The sequence below is a fragment of the Arvicanthis niloticus genome, chromosome 26, assembly GCF_011762505.2.
Source record: "Arvicanthis niloticus isolate mArvNil1 chromosome 26, mArvNil1.pat.X, whole genome shotgun sequence".
NCBI lineage: Eukaryota > Metazoa > Chordata > Mammalia > Rodentia > Muridae > Arvicanthis > Arvicanthis niloticus.
Window position 1 is genome coordinate 37,579,880 of NC_133434.1, and position 24,396 is coordinate 37,604,275.

The 24,396-nt window shown below is 49.4% G+C and overlaps 1 protein-coding gene across 3 annotated transcripts in view; it reads left to right on the forward strand.

Moving 5' to 3' along the window:
* Igdcc3 (immunoglobulin superfamily DCC subclass member 3) overlaps positions 1–24,396 on the forward strand; it is a 48,451-nt gene that overhangs the window by 15,599 nt on the left and 8,456 nt on the right. For 2 of the 3 annotated variants that reach the window (XM_076925795.1, XM_076925794.1), the window contains exons 3-5: positions 22,475–22,619; positions 22,974–23,104; positions 23,476–23,613. In XM_076925795.1, coding sequence (XP_076781910.1) covers positions 22,475–22,619; positions 22,974–23,104; positions 23,476–23,613 — 414 coding nt within the window. Of the gene's footprint in view, positions 1–14,279; positions 14,807–22,474; positions 22,620–22,973; positions 23,105–23,475; positions 23,614–24,396 lie in introns of those variants that run through there. The other variant, XM_076925796.1, reaches the window with a different exon arrangement.

Genomic DNA, 24,396 nt, shown 5'->3' on the forward strand with positions numbered 1-24,396 from the left:
ACCCGTGGCAGACCGCAGAGGACTTCATGCGTTCCCAAAGCACACCGGATACAGGAGCCTGGCCACGAGTTGGCACTCGAATAGACCAGCTAATACTTACTACTACTAATAATAAATGTAGTCGTGGTCATGCAGGTGCTGCTCTGTGATAAACCTTCTCCGGGTTCATTGACTTAATTCCCACGGGAGTTACATTAGTATTTCCAGTGCTGTGTTACAGATCAGAAAACCTGGGTCCAAAAGGATCGATCGATTAGCTTGCTACGGGGGTACAGAGGAAGTAGAAAGATGAAGTCAGTCAGGTTAGCCTGCTACAGTGCTCACTGGAACACACTGGACACCCATAACTGGTGGGGATAGGGGCGTGAACGAGAGAACAATGGCTTCGAACCTCAGCTGGGGAGGCTTCTCTTCCCCTGCTCTGGGAACTCCCAGCTAGGCCTGGACATTGGTTGCTTTCCTGCAGGGGCAGAGTCCGTAGCGCACCAGGGAAGGAAGTTAGGAGGTTTGCTGGGTCCGCAGGAAGTGGAGGTGGGAGTTGCCTGTTCCGGAGGAGGGAAGACAAATTCCCCTCCCCCAACACAGGGTCCCTGGGCTCCCTTTCACTTTCTTGTTCCCCAACGAATAATGATGCTGATTGCTCCGCATCTGTCATAATTACTCTTTGTTTGAAAATTCAGAACAAATCACAGGAGAGGAAGTGGCTTGGTTTGTGACGGGCTCCTTCTCCCCAGGGGTCCTGGCAGGAGGGGGAGGGGAAGGAGGGTGTCAGGGAAGAGCCATAATCAGCCTGCGGGGAAGCAGCGTGCGGCTGCTGATTGTCCTTGTGCTGTCCCCTGGCCAAGGCAGTAACTACAATCCTGGGGGTTTGATGGCCCAACGATTCCAGGAGTTATCTGCCTACCTCTGCCCAATGTTATAGTCTCTCCCCAGGTCGCGGTGGAGGCCAGATGAACACCCCCTCCCACTGATCTAGAGAGAAGTCTTATGGAGGCCCCTCTGCCCTTTTACCCTCATGGAACAGTGAGGCAGCCTACTCAGTAGGGGAGGGCAAAAGGTATCTGCTGAAAGGGCAGAGATCCTTATTGCTGAGGCGGAGCTGTGCCTGAGAGGTTCCAAAACAGATCAGGCCTTGTATCTCTTGAGTGAGAAGTAAGAGTGGGGGACCATAGCTTCCAAGACCCTCTCGGGGCTCAGCTGACTGACATCCGCGATACTCACAGTCTTCCCCAGCACCGTGACTTCTGGTTCTGGCCAGTGCCCAGCCTGCAGTCACGTGTGGGGTTTCATTGGCCCAGTACTTGCGACTTCCTTGGTCGTGTGCAGCCCGCCGTGACCCTCCCAACCCGCACCCTCCCATCTCTGTATGCCTGTGCCATTGTGTGTTTCCTTCCTTGGATATCCAGAGCCTCAGGGTCCCTACTCCTGTAGTCGGCAGTGGTAGTTTTGAGCCTGGTTAACTCTAAAAACTTAACTTCCATGCAGTCTGGGAATCTGGAACTATAGGAGAAAGTGGAAGAGAGATAAGGCCCTGGACTCCCAGCTCCGTTCTTCCCAATGGGTTTGGCTAAGGATTTCTGACGAGGCTGGACCAGACAGTCTATTTGCAATTTGAAATTGGGAGGTAAGGCCGGTCGGTGGTGGCACACGCCTTTAATCCCAGCACTTGGGAGGCAGAGGCAGGCGGATTTCTGAGTTCGAGGCCAGCCTGGTCTACAGAGTGAGTTCCAGGACAGCCAGGGCTACACAGGGAAACCCTGTCTTGAAAAACCAAAAAAAGAAAAAGAAGAAAAAGAAAAAAGAAATAAATTGGGAGGGAAGAAGCAGAAGTCTCAGAGGCTACCGGAGAGCAGACTCGAATATGGGTGGGGTGTGTCCCCGTGATTGTGACGCTGCCCAGAGTACACCAGAACGGGAAGGGACACAGCTCCGCATCATACGGCCCCGCCCACCCCAATCCTCAGACTCCTGTCTGTGTCTTGTCCTAATTCTTGAATGTATGGCTGTGACTGAAGAACAGCAAGGGACCAGATGCTCATTCCCATGTGCTGATTGGTCAAATGGGATTTGGGTTTTAATTTCAGAGCCAGACTTGAATAGGACCTTAGAGAGTTGGAACCCTGGGATAAACAACAAGTCCTGCATCTTTTATTTTCTCCCTTCCTTTGGGGGGGACTTTCACCATGTCTCTTACATCCCAGCGTACGCACGTGGAATGTCACTCTTTTGACAACAGGTCCTCTTCACCTTGATTTTCTTGAGATCCCTGATAATGATGTCACACTCCTCTAGCAGCCAGCCCTGTCTCATGTGTCACCTGAAAGATATTCTGTTTTTGTTGCCTTGGGTCAACAAAATGTGACGGCATTATATGGAATTAGCCCAGCATTGTGCCTGTTTGAATTCCTGCCCCTTCCTTTGTTCCTGGCTCGGATTCCAGAGTCAATCATTTTCTCATCAAACTGTGACAAAAATTAAGATCACGACAAGCAACCTTGCCTGCTTGCTTCTAGGATGAAGAGTTTATGAGATAGGATGATACTGCTTTTTAATTGAATGTATTATTTTAATTTATTTTATTAAGAGAGGATCTGATGTATCCCAGGCTAGCCTTGAACTTGACATGCAGCCAGTGATAACCATGAACTTCTTCTGATCCCAGAGCACTGGTATTATAGACACGTGCCACCACACCTAGTTTATTTAATGCCAAGATCAAACCCAGGACCTCTTCCATGCTGCCAAGCAATCTACCAACTGCCCAGGCCCTGATATCTTTACTTTTGAGATGACTCTAAGCGCTGAGGTACAAACATGTACCTCCAAGCACAGAATGCTGATGCTGATGCTTTTATCACATCATTCTGAGGAGGATCCACTAGGTTGTCACAACAGATTTGCTCTTAGGAGGCTTGGGAAGAAGCCTCCGTCCTTCTGGGACAGGTGCACAGGACTCAGCTCTCCCTGTGATCTGCAGACACTTAGAGGAGAGGGTTCTTCCTTCCTGTAGCCTCTGTGCATGGGATTGGGACCCAGTGTGAGAAAAGATAGGACCTGCCTGCTGTGATTTGCTTGCCCTCTGGAGCTCCACAGCCAGGACAGAGTGGACAAGTGAGGCTGAGTTTATCTGCAAGAGTTCCAGAGCCGCTTCCCCTAACCACTCTTGGGGACCTTCTCAGTTCCTACATCCAGGATCTACGGTGGATGTGTCTGGCTGCTCGTAGCTCAGAGATGATCAGAGTTTTATCCATCTCTCTTCATTCGACTGTACCCTTAACACCCATTCTGGTTACCTACAATCTTAGCAAGGACCCACTTGTGTGCTGCCACTGGAGACTGTCTCCTAGGAAAGTGAGTGGCGTTTCCAGGATGCCAGGCTACTAACCTCAACCTGAAAAAAAAAAAAAAGTAATAGGCTGGACTCTATGCTAAAAAGTTCCCTTTCCCTCCCAGTACCTGGGCCCCCTCTTTGGAAGGACTGTGCCTATACATGGCTGCCTTCCTGTCACCTGTAAACATCACAACCATAGCAGCGCTAAAGCATTTCATGTGGAAATAGTAATCACCCTTGTCTTCCTCCTCACAGAGCGCTTGCCTGCGGAGGGTTTTCTCACAAGTTACTAATTTGGGTTGGTAAGATATGAGACGAAATAGGCTTCAGTTAAAAGTAAAGTGTGGGCCAGGCGGTGGTGGCGCACGCTTTTAATCCCAGCACTTGGGAGGCAGAGGCAGGCGGATTCCTGAGTTGGAGGCCAGCCTGGTCTACAGAGTGAGTTCCAGGCCAGCTCGGGCTACACAGAGAAACCCTGTCTCGAAAAACAAAACAACAACAAAAAAGTAAAGTGTGTCATCAGAGCTGGCAGTTCCTGTTGCTTTTGAATAGTGGACCATCTTCCAAATTATAATGTACCTGAGGATTAAGCATTCAACCCTGTCACTGAAAGCTGGTCAAACTACAAAGGCTCACACGTGCGTGTACACGGATATAATCTCTGTTTGATTGAGCGTTTGAGTCTTGTAAGATAAAGGTTATAGGTTGGGGAGATGGCTTCCTTGGTGCGTTTGTCATACAAGCATAAGGACCTGAGTTCTGATCCCCAGCACCCACATAGAAAGTCTGGTGCAGCCATGTATGCTATAGTCTCAGAGCTACGTAGACAGGAGGACCCCTGGGGACTTCTGGGAAATTTTTTCAGTTAGCCAAATTGGTGATCTCTAGGTAAGCCAGAGGGGCTGTCTCAAAAAATGGAGGTGGTGTGGTCTAGAGAAATGACTCAAACCCTGTCTCGAAAAACCAAAAGAGAGAGAGAGAGAAAGAGAGAGAGAGAGAGAGAGAGAGAGAGAGAGAGAGATGACTCAGCCATTAGGAGCACCTGATACTCTTCAGAGGACCCCAGATCAGTTCCTAGATCCTACTTCCAGTGGCCAGGTAGCTCATAACTAACTGCCTGTAACTCCAGCTTCAGGGGATCTGATACACTCTTCTGGCCTCCAATGGCATATGCATTTCTCTCTCTCTCTCTCTCTCTCTCTCTCTCTCTCTCTCTCTCTCTCTCTCTCTCACACACACACACACACACACACACAAATAAAAATCTAAAAAAAAAATAAAATAATTAAAAAAAAATAAGTTGAAGAACGATGGGGAAGACCCCCGGCATTCAACCTGTAGCCTGTACATGCACCCGCACACACAAACACATGTACACACATGGGTGCACGCATACACAAAGTGAAGGTAGTAGCCTCTATCAAAGTTAAAATGGTCTTTGATCTGTTACTAATAGCTGTTTTCTGGGATAAATTCTTTTTCTCTCTCTCTCTCTCTTTCTCTCTCTCTATAGAAAAACACCATCTCTTAGAGTTTTGTGGCTCTACAAAAGGGGCCCAAGAACTAGAGGCAGGAGAGGGGGATGGGGGGGTCGGGTGGGGGGCAGCTCCAGACCGCCTGCCTCTCTGCTTTATCTCTTTGTCTTGTTCTGCTGTTCTCTAAATTGACTAACTAGGCAGATCTTTCAAACATAAGTAGTTCACAGCAGCAGGTGTTGTGAAGCCAAGCAGGCTTAAAAGGTCCGAAACAGCCTTAGGCAGAAGAAAAGGGAATCCGTGACAAAGATTTACTTAAGAGTTATGAAGGAAGACATTGTGACCACATCTGGGCTAGGACCAGGGTTCTAATAAACTTTGCTTCGGGACTGTCTGTGTAAGGAAAATGGCGAGTTACATTTAAAATTGGAAAGCATGCTTTTCACTTGTGATTACAGCTCTTACTGGGTAATGTTAAACACAGGAACTACTTGGTGGTTGTTCACTCATTCTTTCCAGTGTTGTTCCACTCTCTTCTGAGACAGGGTCTCCCTCCATACAGCTCCGGCTGGCCTGAACCTCACTACATAGCAGAGAATAATGTTGAACTTCCGATTCTCCCACCTCCTGGGTGCTAGGCTTATGCAGGACTCGGGTTTGAACTCAGGACTTTGTGTGTGTGTCCTGTTATCTGAGCTACATCCCAGGCCTTCTACTCTTTAATGCTATTTCTCAAAGTAGATGGTTACTCCAATTAAGGGGTTGGTTGTGGCTGCCAGCGAAGAGCCTTTGATGTTGCAAATGACAGGAGCATTAGAAAATCCTGGACACGCAGGGAGAATTCTTCAGTATGTGTCAAAAAGATGATGCTCACTAAAAACAGGCACCTATAGCCCTAGGGCAGAACAGGGGGTGGAGGGAAGTCACCCCGATATGGAAGTTGGGCTGTCCGTGTTACTCAGAAGACCCCGTCTTATTTGGTATTGATGAAGAAAAGACAGCTGTCCAGTGCATCGTGAAGCTTCTCACACAGCAGAACCGTCCTCTTGCCCATCGGTATCAGATTCCTTTCGTTCTGATTGATTTCTTAGCTGAGCTGAGCATCTTAATAGATGACGAAATCTATCAGGACTGGAGAGGTTTCTGATGAGGAATCTGTCTTCACCTATCTGTGGCTGGAACCCGAACTGGTTCCTACCAGTCCACCAACTTGCTAGGAAAGACCGTTTTGTTTGCCTCAAAACTACGGCTTCAGTGCTCCTGATCCAAATCCTGGTTTCTGGCCTCCCAGACTTCATCCTGCTGGTTTTCTCTCTTTTAGGCTTTTCTGAGTCATTCTGCCCTGCCGGCTCATTCCCAGTCTCTCCCAAGCATTCTCTAAACTTTTTGGTGCTTGCTGTTGGTAACCCACAGGTGGACCCCAAAGTGGGCAATTTCCCTCACTGTTCTGCCAATGGTTTCATGTGTGCTTACGAAATTTAATTAAGGCCTGGTGAACGCAGGCTTTTCCTGGCTTTCAGAGGCAAGCATGGAACTGGGAGACCAGAGGAGGTGACTGAACGGAAAAGGCTGGTTGAGGAACCAGGAGTAGTGGCAGCAGGAGCGGGTGCTCCCGTTTCTTCCAGCTTCTCTTTGCGGGGACAGGAATTGCTGTCTCAGTTTCACCTCACCGGAGGGAGCAAGGGGCCAGGCCTAGTTGGGGAATTCGAACCTCTGGAGAGGGATAGGGTGGCGGGAAATGGTGCTTCGCTCGCCCCAGCGACATCAAACCCTCGTTTGGCGCGCGAGGACAATGGCTGTCTTATTTTCTCCATTCGCCGTGCACAATGTCGGATTCTCTCATTCACCCGCGGTGGTGCGAGCGAGGTAATTAGCCAGTGCCATTCAGCGCGGACACTATTGCTATGCGGGGGGGACGAGGACGCCCGCGTCGGCCCGGATTAGCCGCGGGGCGGGGTGTGCAGCTGCGGCCACTTCAAAGGGGCCCGGCTGGCCGGGCGGGCTGTGGGAACCGGGCCTGCCTCCTGCGGGAGCGCCCGCCGCCCGCGCCTGCACCGCGCACCGCGCACCGAGCACCGCGCACCGCGCGGCTTGCGCTATGGCTGCGGGGACTCCGGGGTGCCTCCGTGCGGTGCCGCGGATGCTGGTGTCGCACCCCATCACACTCCCACTTTCATCAGAACCTCAAGTGCGTCTGTCTCTTTGAGTCCCGGGAGTCAAAGGGCAAAGGGGGAGGAAGGAGGGAGGAGAGCGAGGGGGATGGGGAGCCTGACACAAAGCAATGACCTCGGAGGAGTGAAGCAGATGGTCCCACTTACTCCTGCCGCTGAGCGAGCGAGGCTCTCAGGGCCCCTGGCTCGGGCCCTGACCTTGCCCGCCCGCCCCCCGAATGCCTCCACCGGGGCCCCGCGGGGGCTGCGCTCTAAAGGCTCTCCCACCGCCTGCTGTCCTCTGCGCCTCGCCTTGCCTAGGGCTCTGGATTCCGGATACTAGGACCAGCCGGCCTTCAGGAAGAGGTGGGGGGCTGGGCTGAGAATCTGCCCCTGTCGCTGTTCTCAAGAACCTGCACAGGGCCAGAGGTGCCCAAAACTAGCTAAATATGTGAGTCGTCTCCTAGCTTTCGTTAGAAACAGATTCCTGTTCCCTTCATCCACCCCAGACAAGGAATCTCTGGCAGTGGGACACTGACATTTACTCTGTTGTTCGAATCCATATCCAAGTTTAGGAAATGCAGTCTGTCCAACTTTTAAATTTTCACTGAAGAAGCTTGAGCTAAAGGTGAGGAAATTGTGCAAAGGTGAAGGCCTGGACGGAAGACAAGATGAGGACGGCACGGGGTCTTAGCTCAGTTGGTAGAGTGTCTGCCAAGCATGAAGCCCTGGGTTTGACCCCAGAACTTCACCAACCAGGTGTCATAGCCCATATCTGTAATCCCAGCACTTGGGAGGTGCGGGCAGAAGGATCAGAAGTTCAAGGCCGACCTCTACTACATTTTGCTGCAGGCCAGCCTGCCCTGCAAGGAGACCTTGTCTCAAAATAAACCGATGAGGAACAATTGTTGTTGTTGGCCTTCTGGAAGGATCATTCAGAACAGACTACCGTTTGTGAGGACTTACTATTTACCTTGTGTCCGTTCATGAAATAGGGAGGCGACTTAGTCTGCTCTCCAGCCTTGTGGGAATCGTAGTCCACGGGTCAATAGGGAGAAAGATAGTTTGATAAGGGTTGGATGGAAGCTGTAGGCAGTGTTGTTTCTTTTCGGAGATGGTGAAAGATGGAACTGTTTACACGGGAAGGTTCAAAAGAGTTCCAGGCCGAAAGAAGAGGGGACAAAAGAAATGTGAGCACAAACACCCACAGTATAGCCTGGACCCTGGCTGTGCCTTTTATGCCAGCACTCAGGAGGCAGAGGCAAGTGGATGGGTCTCTGTGAAAATAGGCCAGCCTGGTCTACACAGAAAGACCATGTCTTTTAAAAGTATGGGGAGCTGGGTGAAGAGAATTGGTTGCTAGGAGATGGCTTAGTCTTAAGAACACTCGCTGTTCTTGCAGAAGACTTGGGTTCCCAGTAACTTAGAACCATCTTTAACTCCAGTTCCAGAGGAGCTGCCACCTTCTTCTGGCCTCTGAGATCACCTATTCATGCAGGCAACATATCCAGGCACATAAAAGAAATATGCACATAATAAGTAAAAATAGGTCTTCTTTTAAAAAAAAAATCAAAATTACAGGACTGAAGAGATAGCTCAGCGGTTAAGAGCACTGGCTGCTCCTCCTGAGGTCCTGAGTTCAATTCCCAGCAACCACATGGTGGCTCATAACCACCTATAGTGGGATCTGATGTCCTGGTGCCTCTGAAGACAGCTATAATGTACTCATATACATAAAATAAATAAATCTTTTTTAAAAAATCAAAATTCCACCACTTGGGAGGCAGTGGCAGGTGAATCTCTGTGAGTTCAAGGCTGCTCTACAGAGAATGAGTTCCAGGACAGCCAGGGTTACACAGATAAACCTTGTCTCAAAAAATAAACAAACAAACAAAAGCAAACCAACCGTGGTATATTCAGAGATGGAAAACTCACATGACCGAGTACAAATCATGTGACTATGAAATTATCTTTTGAGCACAAGGAGACACCCTAATAATGAAGACCGTGAATGTTCTGAATGCCAATGAGTTCCCTCATAAACCACAACAAAGAGACATTAACCGGGCTAAAAAGCTGGCTCAGCTGTTAAGGGAACAGGCTGCTCTTTCAGAGGTCCTGAGTTCAAGTCCCAGCAAGCCACAAGGTGGCTCACAACCATCTATGATGTGATCTGATGCCCTCTGGTGGCAAGCTGGTGTACATGCAGATACAGTATTTATAGACAAAAATAGAGCGGGAGAGAGGTGGGAGAGAGGGAGACAGAGAAACACTAAGAGACACTAACCGCGATTTAAGAGCACCCTCTTTTGGGAGGAAGAACAGAAGACTGAAATGGGGAAGGTCCAGGTAGGTGTTTGTTTACAGCAGCAGTCACAAGTGATGAGACCTTAAGCCAGAGCAACAGGAAAGAAAAGGGAGGGTAAGTCAGGACCAGTTAGCTCTGGGAGGAAGAAAGGTGTCTCAGTGAGTCCTTTGTATATAACCTGGCCTGCTGCCACGTGATGAGGCTGTTAGTGAAGTTGACAGGAAGAAGAAACTCTCCATTTGAGCTGGTCCGATGATTCCTCTGACTTTTTAGAAAAACTTTTTAAATTCTCTGCAGATGGTTTGTTTCTAAGGTGTTAGGAGACCTCCGACCACTGTCCATATTGGCTAAGAAACTCCATGGTCCTCCGGAGGATATGGACCTGCTGCCGCCTGAAAATAGATAAAGCTTGTTCTAGAGCATTACTGGGGGGTGGAGGACCCACGGGTCTCCATCCGTGGGGGTTGGTGTTGAGGCAGATACCAGAGGTTCCAACAAGCATTGTGTGCTTGCAGAACACAATGCAGAAAGAAGTGTCCTTTCCTGGATCCAGAGGGGACACTACCTAGTGTTGTCCTAGAATTTTTTTTTTTTTTTTAATTGTATGGACACTGTAGCTGTCTTCAGACACACCAGAAGAGGGCGTCAAATCCCATTACAGATGGTTGTGAGTCACCGTGTGGTTGTTGGGAATTGAACTCAGGTCCTCTGGAAGAGCAGTCAGTGCTCTTAACCACTGAGCCATCTCTCCAGCCCCCCTAGAATCTTTTAAAATTTTTAATTGTGTGTATGTGTGTACATGAATGCAGATGGCCATGGAAGTCGGAAACATCAGATCTCCCTAGAGCTGTATGTAGTTACAGGTGATTGTGAGCTTCTTAACGTGAAAGCTGAGAAAGGAAATCAGGTCCAACTGCAAGAATAGTATGTGCTCTTAACCAGAAAGCCACCTCTCTGGTCTTTAAGAAAACAAAACAAAAAACCCAAGGTCTCCTATAGCCCAGGCTGGTCTCAACGATATGTAGCTAAGAATGACCTTGAACTTCCAACCTTTCTGTCTCCTTCTGAATGCTGGGAGTACGAGTATATGGTGCTGTGCATGGAACTCAGGGCTCTGTGCTCGTTAGCCAAGCGCTGTACCGACAGGGCTGCATCCCCAGCCTCATTTTAGAGTCTTTGATAAAGTCTTCTTCATTTTTAGGTCCATGTCTTGGCTATTACGTTTTCTATCCTTCTCCACTTCCATTTTACAGATGAGTAAAACCGAGGTTGGACTTGAAAAGATACATAGCCTGTGACAGAGCTGTACCTGAGTCAGCTTGCCTCTCTGTTACCTAACCCCTACTCCATCAACCCCTACGAATCCTAATATATGGCTCTGGAAATTGGGGGGAAGTGTCTGTTTTTGTCGAGTTGTCCTGGTGGTCATGTGAAAGCAATTTACTTAATAGCTCCAGCCTGGGCCCCCTAACCAGACGCCCTTCCGGGAGGTGAGAGAGATCCGGTGTCCGGACCAGAACAACGGAAGTTAAGGATATGGTGGGACCCGGCAGGTTTACATAGGAAGATTGGTGACCCTGACACTAACAGAGACACACAGTCTGCATAGAGAGGCTCTGCTGGACCTGGGCATTGTCAAATCCAACACAGAGGCTCATTCTCAGGGCCACTCCCACCCCTGACCTACGCCTACTTGGTGCCTTGAAGGTTACATCTGGGCAATATTTTGAACAGGCCTTAACTCCCCTGTTGCACAGGGAGGAAAAAACAAACCAACCAAACAACAAAACTGAGGTCCAGAGAAGGACTTTGACTTCACCACGGTTGTGTAACCAGTTGTTTAAAGAGTTGTCATTCCAGCCTGAGGGAAAACTGCTTCTCCATTTGTATATTCCACTGGGGATCCCACTGAGCCTCCCCACTCTGGAAAGACCCCGCACTTGTTTAGAGAAGAGCCACCCAGGACAAGCACACCTTGACTATTTATTTACCTGTGTTAATAGAATTTAGGGGCCATTAGTGTGGTGATAACATTGCCGGATAGTGGTGCTTTTCTCTGTTAGTTACACTCTATAAAACCACCAAACCCTGGGGCAATTAAACTAAAGTGAACTTGCTGTGTGTGGCTGTGTCTAAAAAAACTATCAGGAATGACGGCTGGAGGGTCTAAGATAGAGAGCAGCTGTGTGTTCTCCTGTGGGCTTGTCAGTCATATTTGAGCAGCTTGCGAATGCGTAGGGGTTTGTTTTGTCTGTCTGTCTGTCTGTCTGTTTGTTTGTTTTACTAAAGGCAGCTATGATGCTGGGCAAGAGTCAGCCCACTTTCAGTTCAAACATTAATTTCATCAATTATCTGTGTGACCTATAGCAAATTCTTAACTTCTCTGAGGCCCAGAAAAGTTGACAGTTGCCGGGCGGTGGTGGCGCACGCCTTTAACCCCAGCACTTGGGAGGCAGAGGCAGGCGGATTTCTGAGTTCGAGGCCAGCCTGGTCTACAGAGTGAGTTCCAGGACAGCCAGGGCTACACAGAGAAACCCTGTCTTGAAAAAAAAAAAAAAAAAAAAAAAAAAAAAAACAAAAAAAAAAAAAAAAAAAAAAAAAAGAAAGAAAGAAAGAAAAAAGAAAATTGACAGTCTCTGCCTCTCGTGGTTACTGTTTCAATGTAATATCTAACCTTTACTCCAGTAGACCTGTTTTCTTGTTTTTGTTTGTTTGTTTTTTCAAGACTGGGTTTCTCTGTGTAGCCCTGGCTGTCCTGGAACTTGCTCTGTAGACCAAGCTGGCCTTAAACTCAGAGTTCCAACTTGCCTCTGCCCCCCACCCCACCCCCAGTACTGAGATTAAAAGAGTGTGCCACCACCATCCAGCTCAATGGACCTATTTTTAGAGCCATATTTTTAAATCTTTTGTTTTATGCATATGGGTGTTTTGTCTGCATGTAAGTCTGTGTACCACATATATGTATGGTATCCTTAGAGGCCAGAATAGGGCATTGGAATTATAGACTATTGTGATCCACAAATGGGTGCTGGATATCAAATCTGGGTTCTCTGGAAGAGCAGCCAGTGCTCATAACTGCTGAGCCATCTCGCCAGCGCTCACAGGCAGGTTATTGTACAGCGCCTAAGAGCCTGGTGATTTCACTAGGTTCTTTCCAGTGTGGAATGAGAGCAGCTAAGGACATTGCCCAGGGGTGAGCAGCTTTCCTCCTGGGGGTCAGAGAGTCTGATCCTGGCACTCTTGTTCAGTGTGTAACTGTCGGATAAATGCTCAGGGTGGGCTTAAGACAGGTGACTGTACTTCCTGAACCAAACCCCAGGACATATGTTTACCTGATATGAAGCATGAAGACAGGACAAAATACTTGAAACTGGGCTTGCTTTTGAAACCCTAGTCGATGGAAGGACCACATGGGGTGGGGGACGGCGGGGGGGGGGGGGGGGGGCTCCCTTACACTTCCTCTGTTCCCCTCCCCTTCCACCCTCTAGTGCTCCAGAGGCCCCCACAATGTGTCACATCCAGCCTTAGGCACACATACCTAATAGGCAAGCACACTCTCTCCAGGCACACTTCACACTCTCCGTGGGAGGCTGGAAGTGGAGGAGGGGGAGTCCAGGGAAGAGCTGGAGCCTCCAAACTTCCGGGCTAAGTGATTAAAAGTAGAGCTTTGAGGATTTTTATTCTCCTAGGATTGTAAAAGCCCAGCCTAGAGGCCCTGAATAGCTCCGGCTCCTGGTCTCCCCGGCCATTCTGCCTCTGACCTACCGAGGAACCAAAGTTTGGAGGTTTCCCAGTCTTGAAGGGGCCAATAGCTGGAAACATGGACTTTTCCTAAAGGGAACGTACCACACACACACACACACACACACACACACACACACACACACACCATCCCACACCACTCCCTTTTCCAGGCCCCCATTTGTCAGAGGTGGCTGTAGAGGGGTGAGCTGTGGATTTATGACTGGGGACTTGAAAGACAAAGTTGCCTTTTGTGTTGGAACTGGGGCCAGAGTAGGGGGATTGGTGAGCTGGTGGCAGAGCCAGGAGAGAGCTGGGAGTTCAGGGGCCCAAGAAGGGGTCGGGAGCTTGAGGAGGCAGACTGAAGGATGAACAGACTTCTCAGCAGGGTCACCTTGCAAAAGCTGGGCAGCAAAGCCCAGCGGCTTCTAAGCCACCACTACCACAGTCGTAAGGAGCTGCTTCAGAGCTATTTACTCTCCTGCTAGTCCAACATCCACAGCCCTTCCCACTTCCTAGTGCACTCTTTAGATTCAGAACCCCAGTTTCACCCGCAGTGAAGAACACAAAGCTCCTGAGTTTTACCACCTGGGTGACCACAGCTGCTCAATGCCTGTTGCTCCTAAACAGAGCCAAAGTGAAGGCCGTAGAACTGGGTTCTAAGGCCTGAACTTCCCACCAGTGGGTAAAGGGCAGTGTGGGTAATGCACCAGCTGCCCCAGGACCCTCCCCATCTCTGCCCTCCTTCCCCTAGTCTTTTTGGGAAGTGGCATTTACAGAGGTGCCCGTGGGATTAGAGTACATGTGAGGTGGCCCCTCACAACCGGCTCCTCACCTTCCAGAGTCCATATCCCACGAGGCCTCATCGCTGCTTCTGATGACTGTGTCTGGAAGGAGGCCAGTGTCACCATCGGGGCCTAGTTGAGCAGGTGTTTTAACTACACCTCAGAGAGCCACATCCAAAGGGCAGAATGAGCCTGGCCAATAAAGGCATGGGTTTATGGGCTCCATAAACATTTTACTAGAGAAATCAAGGCCTCAATTACCCAGCGGCCTCTTCCAACTGACAGCTCGTCTCTGTGAAACCTCCAAGCATAAGTCAGATAGAAGACCACACTCTGGTTAATACCTCGTTGTCTCTCTCCTCCAATGACACCCTCCCCAGTCACCGTTTTCTTGCAAATTCTCTCCAGGCCCTAACTCCAGATGACTTAAGGTGCCTGCGTTTGCCTTGTCCTTTCCTGGGGAAGATGCTTGACACTTGATGGAATCATTCACCACCAAGCCTTGCTCTTCTGTAACCTCGGGTCTCTCTTTTAGTTCAGTTTTCCTGATTCCCTCCAACAGCAGGCAACAGCCAGCCTGGTGAGGGAAGCACCTGTTTTACAGGTGACAAAATACAAGTTCTAAGAGGCAAGTGTGGTAGCACATAGCTCTAATACCAGCACTTGGGAGGCAGAGGCAGGGGGATGGATCTCTGTGAGCTTGGAGGTTAAGTTCCAGACAATCAGAGCTACATTGTGAGACCCTGCCTCAAAAGAAACAAACAAAACTCAACAAATAAAAGTTCCGAGAGATTGTATCACTTGCCCAAGTTCTTAGGGTTCATAATAGTGACCCGATGTTGGGGCAAATACAATTATAGTGTTGGACTTTGAACTCGGTGCTGTGTGATTCCAGAGCCTTTACTGCTGTCTGTACTGCTACCACAAAAAGTTCTTAGCAAATATTTCCCAACTTGGGACAGGAAAGAAAGAATCTTGCCATGTGAAGCTGCCTGGCCCACAGGTCCACAGACCAAGTAAGGACTTCGTTCTCTGTTTCTGTGTTTATATGACCAAAAGAAGGGCAAGCCAGAGAGACAGGGCAGTACAGGGATGGAGATAGAGAGAAGGGGGTCCTTTTCGAAGGGACAGCAGTGAGAAGGAGGCAGAGAGAAGCAGGCCTTTCGTGCTATAGATGAACACTATCAGAGAAGTCCATGCCGACTGAGGTTCAGCAGGGCTGCCCTGTGTGTGATAGCCAACTTACGGGTGCCGAGCATTTGAAACAGTGCCAGTGAGTTTAAGGAACAGAATTTACGGTTTTACATCGAATTTATCTCTTTACTTCTGTAACATTTGTTTACGAGGAAGGGGGGCTCACATGCTTCTAGGGGCATTGCGTGGAGGTCAGAAGACAAGTTGTAAGGGTCAGTTCTCTCCTTTAGCCCTGTGGATCCTGGTGATGGGAGTTAGGTTACCAGGCTCGGTGACAAACATCTTCATGTGTTGAACCACCTTTCCAGGCCTAATTCTAATTTAAAGTACATACAGTTGATGGCTGAAACTTCTGTTAGACAGGACAACCCCAAATGTTGTGTGGGCACAAAGTAGCCTCATTGTCTAGTGAAATATTAATATTTTAGTGCCATAGGCGACTAAACTCTCTAATAGCCACATTTAGAAAACAGTAAGAACAAAAACACAAGTGGAGTTGATATTTAGTTAGTTAGTTAGTTAGTTTTCCATTTTTGCATCTTTGAGACAGTATCTCATGTAGCCCAGGCTGGCCCAGAACTTGATATCAGAGATCTGCCTGCCCAACCCCCCCTCCCCCCCCGAGTGTCGGATCAAAGTGTAGTTGATTTTTAATACATTTTACTTGACCTGCTATTTCTCATGTTTCCAGGTCAACATTATCAGTATTTTTAAATTATCGATGCAATTTTTATATTGTTTTGTGGACTCTTTGAAGGTCCAGCCATTACCATTTTAACTTATAATGAATATTTTAAAAATTATTTTAAGCTAACAATTATTAATCTTTTCCAGTGTTTTTTACTCTGGTTTAAAAAAGAATCATATAACAGAGGCTGAGGAGATGATGCAGTTGGTAGACTGTCTGCCACGAAAGCACGAGAACCTCTGTTCAGATGCCCGGACACACATAGACTTCCAGTATAGTGTCTGGTGCCTTCACGGGAGGCTCTGAAGCTCGAGGTCGCTCGTTGTAGTCAAAGTCATGAGATTCAGTTTCACGGAGAGACTCTGACTCAAAAACAAAAAAAAAGGTGTCCAATGGTTGGGAGGAGACACTTGCCACCAGCCTCTGGCTTCCCACACACACTTGCACACACCCACACTACTGACGAGTACACACAGAACACCACAAGGTACACATACCAAATGGAATTAACTAATTAAAAAAAAAACCTGTCTGTCTTAAAAAACCAAAAAAAAAAAAAAAAAAACAAAAACAAAAAAAAAACCCAAAAAAACCAAACCTGTTTGCTTTACTATATATAAGATACACCAGAAGAGGGCGCCAGATCCCATTACAGATGGTTGTGAGCCACCATGTGGTTGCTGGGAATTGAACTCAGGACCTCTGGAAGGAGGAGCAGTCAGTGCTCTTAACCCCTGAGCCATCTCTCCAGCCCAAAACAAACAAACAAAAAAAAAAAAAAACAAAAAACAAAACAAAAACAAAAACAAAACATGTTTTAAAGATTCACATAACAGAGTCAGCTATGGTGGTACAGGCCCGTAACAGCGGTGCTCAGGAGGTGAGGCAGGAGGCTCAGGAATTCAAGTTGATCTTTGGCTCTGTAGAGTATTTGAGGCCAGCCTACATTATGTGAGAACTTGTCTCTCAAACAAAAGAAAGCAAAAATTCGCATAAGGTAAAATTTTATCATTTTAAGTATGTAGCTCAGGGATATAAAGTAACTTTGTATCTTATTGTTCAGCCACTATCAGATTGTTTTATTATTATTATTAATTATTGTTATTTTGCGATGGGGTCTTATAAGGGAAACACCTACTGAACCACCACTATCAAGCCTCATTTATTGTGAGAGGTTTTTTTTTTTTTTTTTTTTTTTGGAGACAGGGTTTCTTTGTGTAGCCCTGGCTGTCCTGGAACTCACTCTGTAGACCAGGCTGGCCTCGAACTCAGAAATCCACCTGCCTCTGCCTCTCAAGTGCTGGGATTAAAGGCGTACGCCACCACCGCCCGGCTGCTTCCGTCTTCATGATAATGGACTGAACCTCTGTAAGCCAGCCCCAGTTAAACGCTGTTCTTTATAAGAGTTGCCTTGGTCATGGTGTCTGTTCATGTCAGCAAAGCCCTAACTAAGACACAGAGACAGGTGGGTCTCTGTAAGTTCCAAGCTGGTCTGGTCTACAGGTAGAATTCCAGGATACCCAAGACCACACAGAGAAACCCTGTCTCACAAAACCAAAAAAAAAAAAAAAAGTTCTTTTTAAAAATCTAGTATGTATATTATATTTACAGGACGTCTCAGTTTTACTATCTTGGCAGTGGGTTGAGTCTTCAAATTGAATCAGCTATAAATTATAGATTGAATTTACATATGTGTGCATGAACCTGTATGTGTGTGTGAGAGACTAGCCTTAGGGTCTTTGGATAAATCTTCACAGTGAACCCCTCTTGAATGACAGTATGAAAAGGGGCAACCAGCTCTCAGAACCCACCACCTGCATTCCTCCTCCCACCCCCATGGTGGGGGGACAGCTACTAACTTGGACAAAGTCTACGTTTTCCAAATATGCCCATGGCTTTTTTTTTTTTTTTTTTTTTTTTTTTTTTTTTTTTTTTAATCATCACCACACCAGCTAAGACTCTGACTGAAGCCAAAGGTGGGAGACCTGAGCTCCCTCCCTGTCCTCTGCCTTCAGAGTCCTCTGCCCTTTGCACCCCACTGGAGCCTGTCTAATCAAACCCAGGCCTGACCTCTGCAAAAGGTCCTGGACCAGGTAATAAGTTCCTCTCCAGAGCTGCTGTAGACGTGGTTCTCAGGAGATCCCGTCCCTCTGGGTGATTTATAGGAGTGTCCAGGACCATTTCCTGTCATTTCTATTCCCTTCCAACCAAGGATTGCTGGCCTCACTCTCTGCCCCTCTAGTCTCTGCCATAACTTGTCGTACCCATGGCGGGTCAGGGAATCTGGGAGACACTTTTCAAAAGTGCATGGAGACAGGATGCTTGCCACCCACCGCCTTTCCCCTACTGCTTCCTTGGGCCTCACAGCTGTCAGGGTTCCCACCTACTTCATTACATTACGGCTCCTGTCACCCAGTTTGAAGTGAGGAACCCAAACTGTCCTCAGAGGACCAACAAGTGTCTGAAGAAACGGAAAGCACCAACAAACAGCCAGGGTCACGGCACTGTTCAGCAGCTAATACCGGCCACAGCCTCCACAGTCCTCAAACACTTGTTAAGGGAACTCAGAGGTCCCGCTGGCAGCCTGATGTTTCACATGTGCCCGGGAACCTTTCCCTGAAAAGTTAACATAAAAGTACCCGGAACCCAGCACTGCTATCTCAAGCTGAAACATGAGGAGACTATATTTTCATTTTTTATTTCAGAATCAGAATCCCAATGTGTAGCCCAAGCTTGGCTTAAATTCATGATCATCCTGCCTCAGCCTCCCAGATACCTAGATTACAGTGTACATTGCCACACCTGGCTGAGAACAGACATCTGTGGGGTATGGAAGCTCACGACTAGAATCCCAACACAGGGGAGGCTAAAGAAGGATCACATTGAGTTTGAGGCTAGCCTGGGCTATGTAGCAAAACTCTATCTTAAAAAACAGAACAAACAAACAAACAAAACGCACACACACACATACGCACACATAGGAGACAGACAGACAGACAGACAGACAGACAGACAGGACTTCTACCCTGACCCCAGATGAGTCTTAAAGTCTGTTTGAGAGCCAGGGGTACCTAGAAGGTTCCAGAACTCCAACTAAGCTGAGCAGGCTCTCTGGTCTGGAGACTGTGGTAAAGGTAGAGCAGAATCTGAGGGCACCTACTCCTTCATTCACTCTGTGTAAACTAGGGGCCAAGCTTCTAGGCTGCGAGCTCTCTGCAAGCCTCAGGGCTGAGCAAAGAGTAAGTGAAGGATGTAGAGAGGAGAGGGGAGGGAGCAGAAGGCTTGGTGACAAGAGTGAGATCACCCCTGAATGGCCAGCCAGACCCCAGGGGAAGCTGAGAAACAAACTCTTATCTGTACTCATGACCTGTCCTCCAGCCATTAAGAAAAGACTGTTTGGGGCTGGAGAGATGGCTCAGAGGTTAAGAGCACTGACTGCTCTTCCAGAGGTCCTGAGTTCAATTCCCAGCAACCACATGGTGGCTCACAACCATCTGTAATGGGATCTGATGCCCTCTTCTGGTGTGTCTGAAGACAACAACTACAGTGTACTCATATATATAAAATAAATAAATCTTTGAAAAAAGAAAGAAGGGAGACAGGGAGGGAGGGAGGGAGGGAGGGGAAGAAAAGGCTGCTTGGAGCTAGGGAGATGGCTCAGCTAAGAGCACTGACTGGCTCCTCTTGCAAAGGACCTGGGTTCAGTTCCCAGCACCAACACAGCAGCTCTCAACTGTCTGAAACTCTAGTTCCAGGTGATCAGGCTTCCTCTTCTGGCCTGTTTGGGCAACAGGTACATAAACGTTGTATAAACAGAGATGGAGGGAAAATACCCATGACACATGAAATAAAATTAAATGAATAATGTCTTTTTGTTTGTTTAGTTGGTTGGTTTTTCAAGACAGGGTTTCTCTGTATAGCCCTGGCTGTCTTGAAAATTGCTCTGTAGACCAGGCTGACCTCAAACTCACAGAAATCTGCTTACCTCTGCCTCTCAAGTGCTGGGATTAAAAGCATGCACCACCACTGCCCTGTTAAAAATAAATGGTATCTTAAAGAAAAAGAAGATGAGGAAGAAGAGGAAGAGGAGAGAGAGGAGAAGGAGGAGGAGGAGGAGAAGAAAAAGAAGAAGAGGAGGAAGAGGAGGAGGAAGAGGAAGAGTAAACAAAGCCTGGTTTAAATGCAGTTTGCTGCAGGTTTCCCAGCCGTAACTGGCTGGGGTACTAAGGGACACCCCATCTCCCACCTCTCACCCCACTCCATAGAAGGCCTAGTTTTCAGTGCCCCTTTTGCAAGACATAAGGATTCGGTTCAAAATGGTTTTCTAGCACTTCTGGACAAGCAAAACAGCCCTTCAGAGTGAGTGTGTTAGCAAGCACAGGACATAGGGACTGCAAGGGTCACTTTGATGCGGGCAGTGAGGGCCAGGCAGGTAGGTCCCAGGGGACCTTTAGGAGTCCAACAATCCTCCTGGTGTGAGGACTGACTCCTGGCCCAGCCCTTCCAGCACTGGGATTCCTTTTCAGCATCTTAATACTCAACCCTGCTGTACTGACAGTCTCCTTCTGAGGCTGGGAAGTTGAGGGAGGGCTGCCCAGCAGAGGCCGGACTCCTCCATCCCAGCACCCAGGACTGAGAAACAGCAGCCTCTTCTGCCTGAGGCCAATTCTAGGGCCGTCATGGAGTCCAGACTGAGGACTAGAGGCAAAAAATGTTTCTGTAATGAGGCAGCATCTGCAGTCAGCAGAACCATTAGCCCCAGGTTGGGGATGGGGTGGGGAGGCCTGGAGGGAGCTACTATGCCTTTCCAGCTAGAGTGAGGAGATCTCAGCTCCTACATAGACAGGGTCTGAGTGAGGGGATGAAATAGCAGACTCTGGAGTCTGGGTTCTCTCTTCCCCACCGGCAAGATCTGTCTTCAGTCCTACCCAGGAATGGAGGCTGAGCTGTGCAAGGCCCCAGAGCCTCCGCTAGTCCTGAGCCCTAGGTTGACCCACAGGCCTTTGTCCTGGAGCAGGGCAGGCTGCCCTCTGGATTCTCCCTAGGTTTCTCTTATCAAGCCTGATGGGGACCCCAACTGGACCACTCGCCTTCCCCTCCCAAACCCAGGCCCCCAATCTTGTCCACAAGAACTTTACCCACAGGGTGATACTCCTGATTGATCACCTACACAACACCAGAAACACACACCCGCCATGGTAGCTGGTCGATTTAAACCCCTATTGTGGCCCAGATGGGGTCAGGCCACATACAGGAGACAGTGCCAGGCTTCCCAGCAAACACATGTCCAAGGAGCTGTGCACACCCATCTACCACAGTCCCGGGAGGCCATCGGAGAGGAGGAGGCTGGGAAGGGGATTTTTATGCATGTTTATATTTAATGAACCATATGCAAATGAGATGAGGGTGGCCACAAAGGAACCAGCCCCCAGAGACTCTTGAGGGGAAGGCACAAAGGCGAGGCCTCATCCTTTCACGCTGCTGAGCTGCCATGGAGTCCAGAACAGGACCATGGATTGAGGGAGTCTGAGAAGGGACACTGGGACCATGAGCAGAGCTGTCTAGGCATGCCAGGGAGCCCAGAGCAGGAACAGCAACAAGCTCTGGGGGTCCCTGCTGCTGAGGGGGGCTTCTTCTGGGAGGGAACCACTGTCCCAATTGATGGAGTGCCAGAGAGGAGGGGCTGCAGCCTGGACAGATGGTGTACCGCCTTCCTGCACTTGAAGCAAAGTGGATTTTAATGAAATCTCAGTTCCAGCGCTGAAGCTGGGAACTCACTTGGGAGGGGCTTTCCCCCCAGGTTTGCAGTGTGGGCCTGAGCCAGGGTGGGAACAGGGTGGGAAGAACACTTAACCAGCTGGGGGTACAAGGGGGCACCATGGCCCCCTCTGCAGATCAGAGTTTAAGTGTGAGTCTGATTCCCTCCCCAAAGATGGGGGGGGGTCCTTGAATATTTATGACACATTGAGATGTAGATTGGAAGGTTTGACAGTCTTCTGAGAGGGCCTGTCACCTTGCATAGATACACTACCCTCTCGGGGCGTTTGTGGAAACTGCAGGAGAGCCTCATGCAGGGGGGGAGAATAAGGAAGGCAGGAAAAGGAAAAAAAAAAACACACACACACACACACACACACACACACACACACACACACTGGACCCTGGCAAGGAGAGTCTGGCAAAGCTACTATTGACGATGGCCCTACTGGGTAGCTGGTGGACAATCCAGCTCCCTCTTTGGGCCTTGGTTTCTTTTTCTGTAGAATGGCTCATACTGTTCAGGTCACAGCAGATAAAAATATACTTGCCAACTTGGGGGAAGTGCATGTCTCTAGGAGGCCTCCGTGAGTGAGGTCTGAAAGACCCTTTCCCCCTGTGGAAACCTCCCACGGCCTAGACAATCTTGTTAGAGCTTCATCTTCCTGAGGTTGGTCTGCCAGGCATGTCCACCCTACAGCCAAGGGAAGCCGTGAATTCAGTCTGCTACAATGTTGTAAATATATCTAAAACATTATGGGGTTTTGATTCATTTCGTTTTGGCAACTTGTATGGCTCTCACTTATGAACTTTATAGGTGACCACATCTTATCACAGTGTCTCCTTTCCAGGTATCTTAAAGATTATGTCAACTCGGGTTGGAGTGCGCCTACCCATGGTGAGGAGGGCTGAAGAAGGGCTGCTGTGTCCCCTAAGCTACTGCCCTGCCTCAAGAAGACTCTGCTCCTCAGAGGGTGACCCCTCAGCTCTCCCTCCGCACCTTCACAGTGCACCTCATCTGTCTCCCCCTGTTCTGTCTCCCCAGCTATGTCCGACTTCCATGTGCACCCCCAGGCCGTCATGGGTGAGGAGGGTGGTGTGGCCCGCTTCCAGTGCCAAATCCATGGGCTTCCCAAGCCCCTGATCACATGGGAGAAGAACAGAGTCCCCATTGACACGGACAATGAGAGGTGAGCCTCTTGTGGAACGCACAGGGGATAACTGGGAAATTGACTTGGGATGAAGCCTGTGGCAGCCTTGTGTGTACCACCAGCACAGGGACACTGCTACTTGTGTAAGCTGAAGTCAGAACTCTGGGTCCATGTGGCTCACTAGGCCCAGATTTTAGGCTCCTGGGGGTCTGTGAGAGTATTGTGTGTGTTGTTATCAAGATAAGGAGGGTATGTCCACCTGGGAGGGTCTCAGTAAGCATCTGTGATCACAGTAATAAGGCTGGGTTTAGTGCCCATGTCTCGGGGTTTATGTCCCCACGGCTTGAGGTTGCAATGGCTCTGCTGGTTGTCACCTATGCCTTTCCCTAACAGGTACACATTACTGCCCAAGGGGGTCCTGCAGATAACAGGACTTCGAACTGAGGATAGCGGTGTCTTCCATTGTGTGGCCTCAAACATTGCTAGTGTGCGGGTCAGCCACGGGGCCAGGCTCACCGTGTCAGGTGAGCTCCTTTGGCCTGCCCGGTTTTCTCAGCCATCCCAGTTGGTCTATTCCCAGACAGACCCAGCTTCCCAGTATGACCAAGTGTATTCAGAGGCCTTAGGGGCACAGCCCACAAGCTGAAGGTGCGTGAGGGAGGCTGGTCTCTAGCCCACCCCCGCTCTGGGAAGCATGTCTTCCGTGGGTTCTTCCAATGCAGGAGGCCTGGCTGGGAGAGGAAAGACGGTTGTCAGGACCCAGGTTCTCCAACATTTCCATGTCTTCCGAACTTGGGTTGGGGTTTGATGTGTATCCTGGGGTCATGCGTGGGCGGGAATGAGGGAGTGAAAAAGCTTCCAACCGAAATAAAGAAATGCGTGTTTCTCCTCCCAGGCCCGGGCTCTGGAACCTACAAGGAGCCCACCATCCTTGTGGGGCCTGAGAACCTCACCCTGACAGTGCACCAGACTGCAGTGCTGGAGTGTGTCGCCACGGGCAACCCGCGCCCCATTGTGTCCTGGAGCCGCCTGGGTGAGCCTTATCCATAGCCCCTGCTCTCTGGCCAGCCTACCCCCCTGGGAGGGCTGGTCTCACGGTCTCATCACCCAGCTCTGGGGGGCTTTACATTGTATTTGTTTTCCCCGCAAGGGTCAATCCGATCCCCTCCCCGTGGCCTGGGGAGGGGTTGAGTTTCTCTGGAGGTCAGCCTGCTGCTACATTCTCTCTCTCCCTGCGGGGCTGGCTTAGTTCCCTGGGTTACCGAGTACAGGCAGCCCTGTCTCTAGCCCCTAGAACTCTCTGCAGCACCCAGTGCTCCCCACCCCACCCTCTGTGCCTGGTCACACCCCCGCTATGCAATCCTCAGCCTTCAAAATCTCAGCAAGCGTCCCACCCTGGCTCTGCCCCGCCCCGTTCCCGTTCCCCTCCCCTCTCGCCGCGCTCGCCTGCTCCCAAATCTGCCCAGTCAGAATCCCCAGGCAGCTGAAGAAAGCGGTGAAAGGGTGCAGATGGGCCACTAGTCTGAGCCGAAAGGTCACTGGGGGAAGGAGCCTCTGGAGGGGGTGGGGTGGGGTCACATTCACAGGGAGACGGTGCCACACCAGCAGCTGAGTGCTGGGGGAAGGAGGGGCTGTGTGGGATAATGGAGTAGATTTCACCACTTCAGGGCCTGAATGGGGAGCTGTCTCCTTGTGTTCTGGCTGCGCTAATCTGATCCCTGGGGTGGGGGGGAGGGCCTGGGTCCAGGAAGAGGCTGGAAAGAGCAGGCTACCATCAGGAGCCACTAGACACTTCAGGGGCCATCTGCTCCACCAT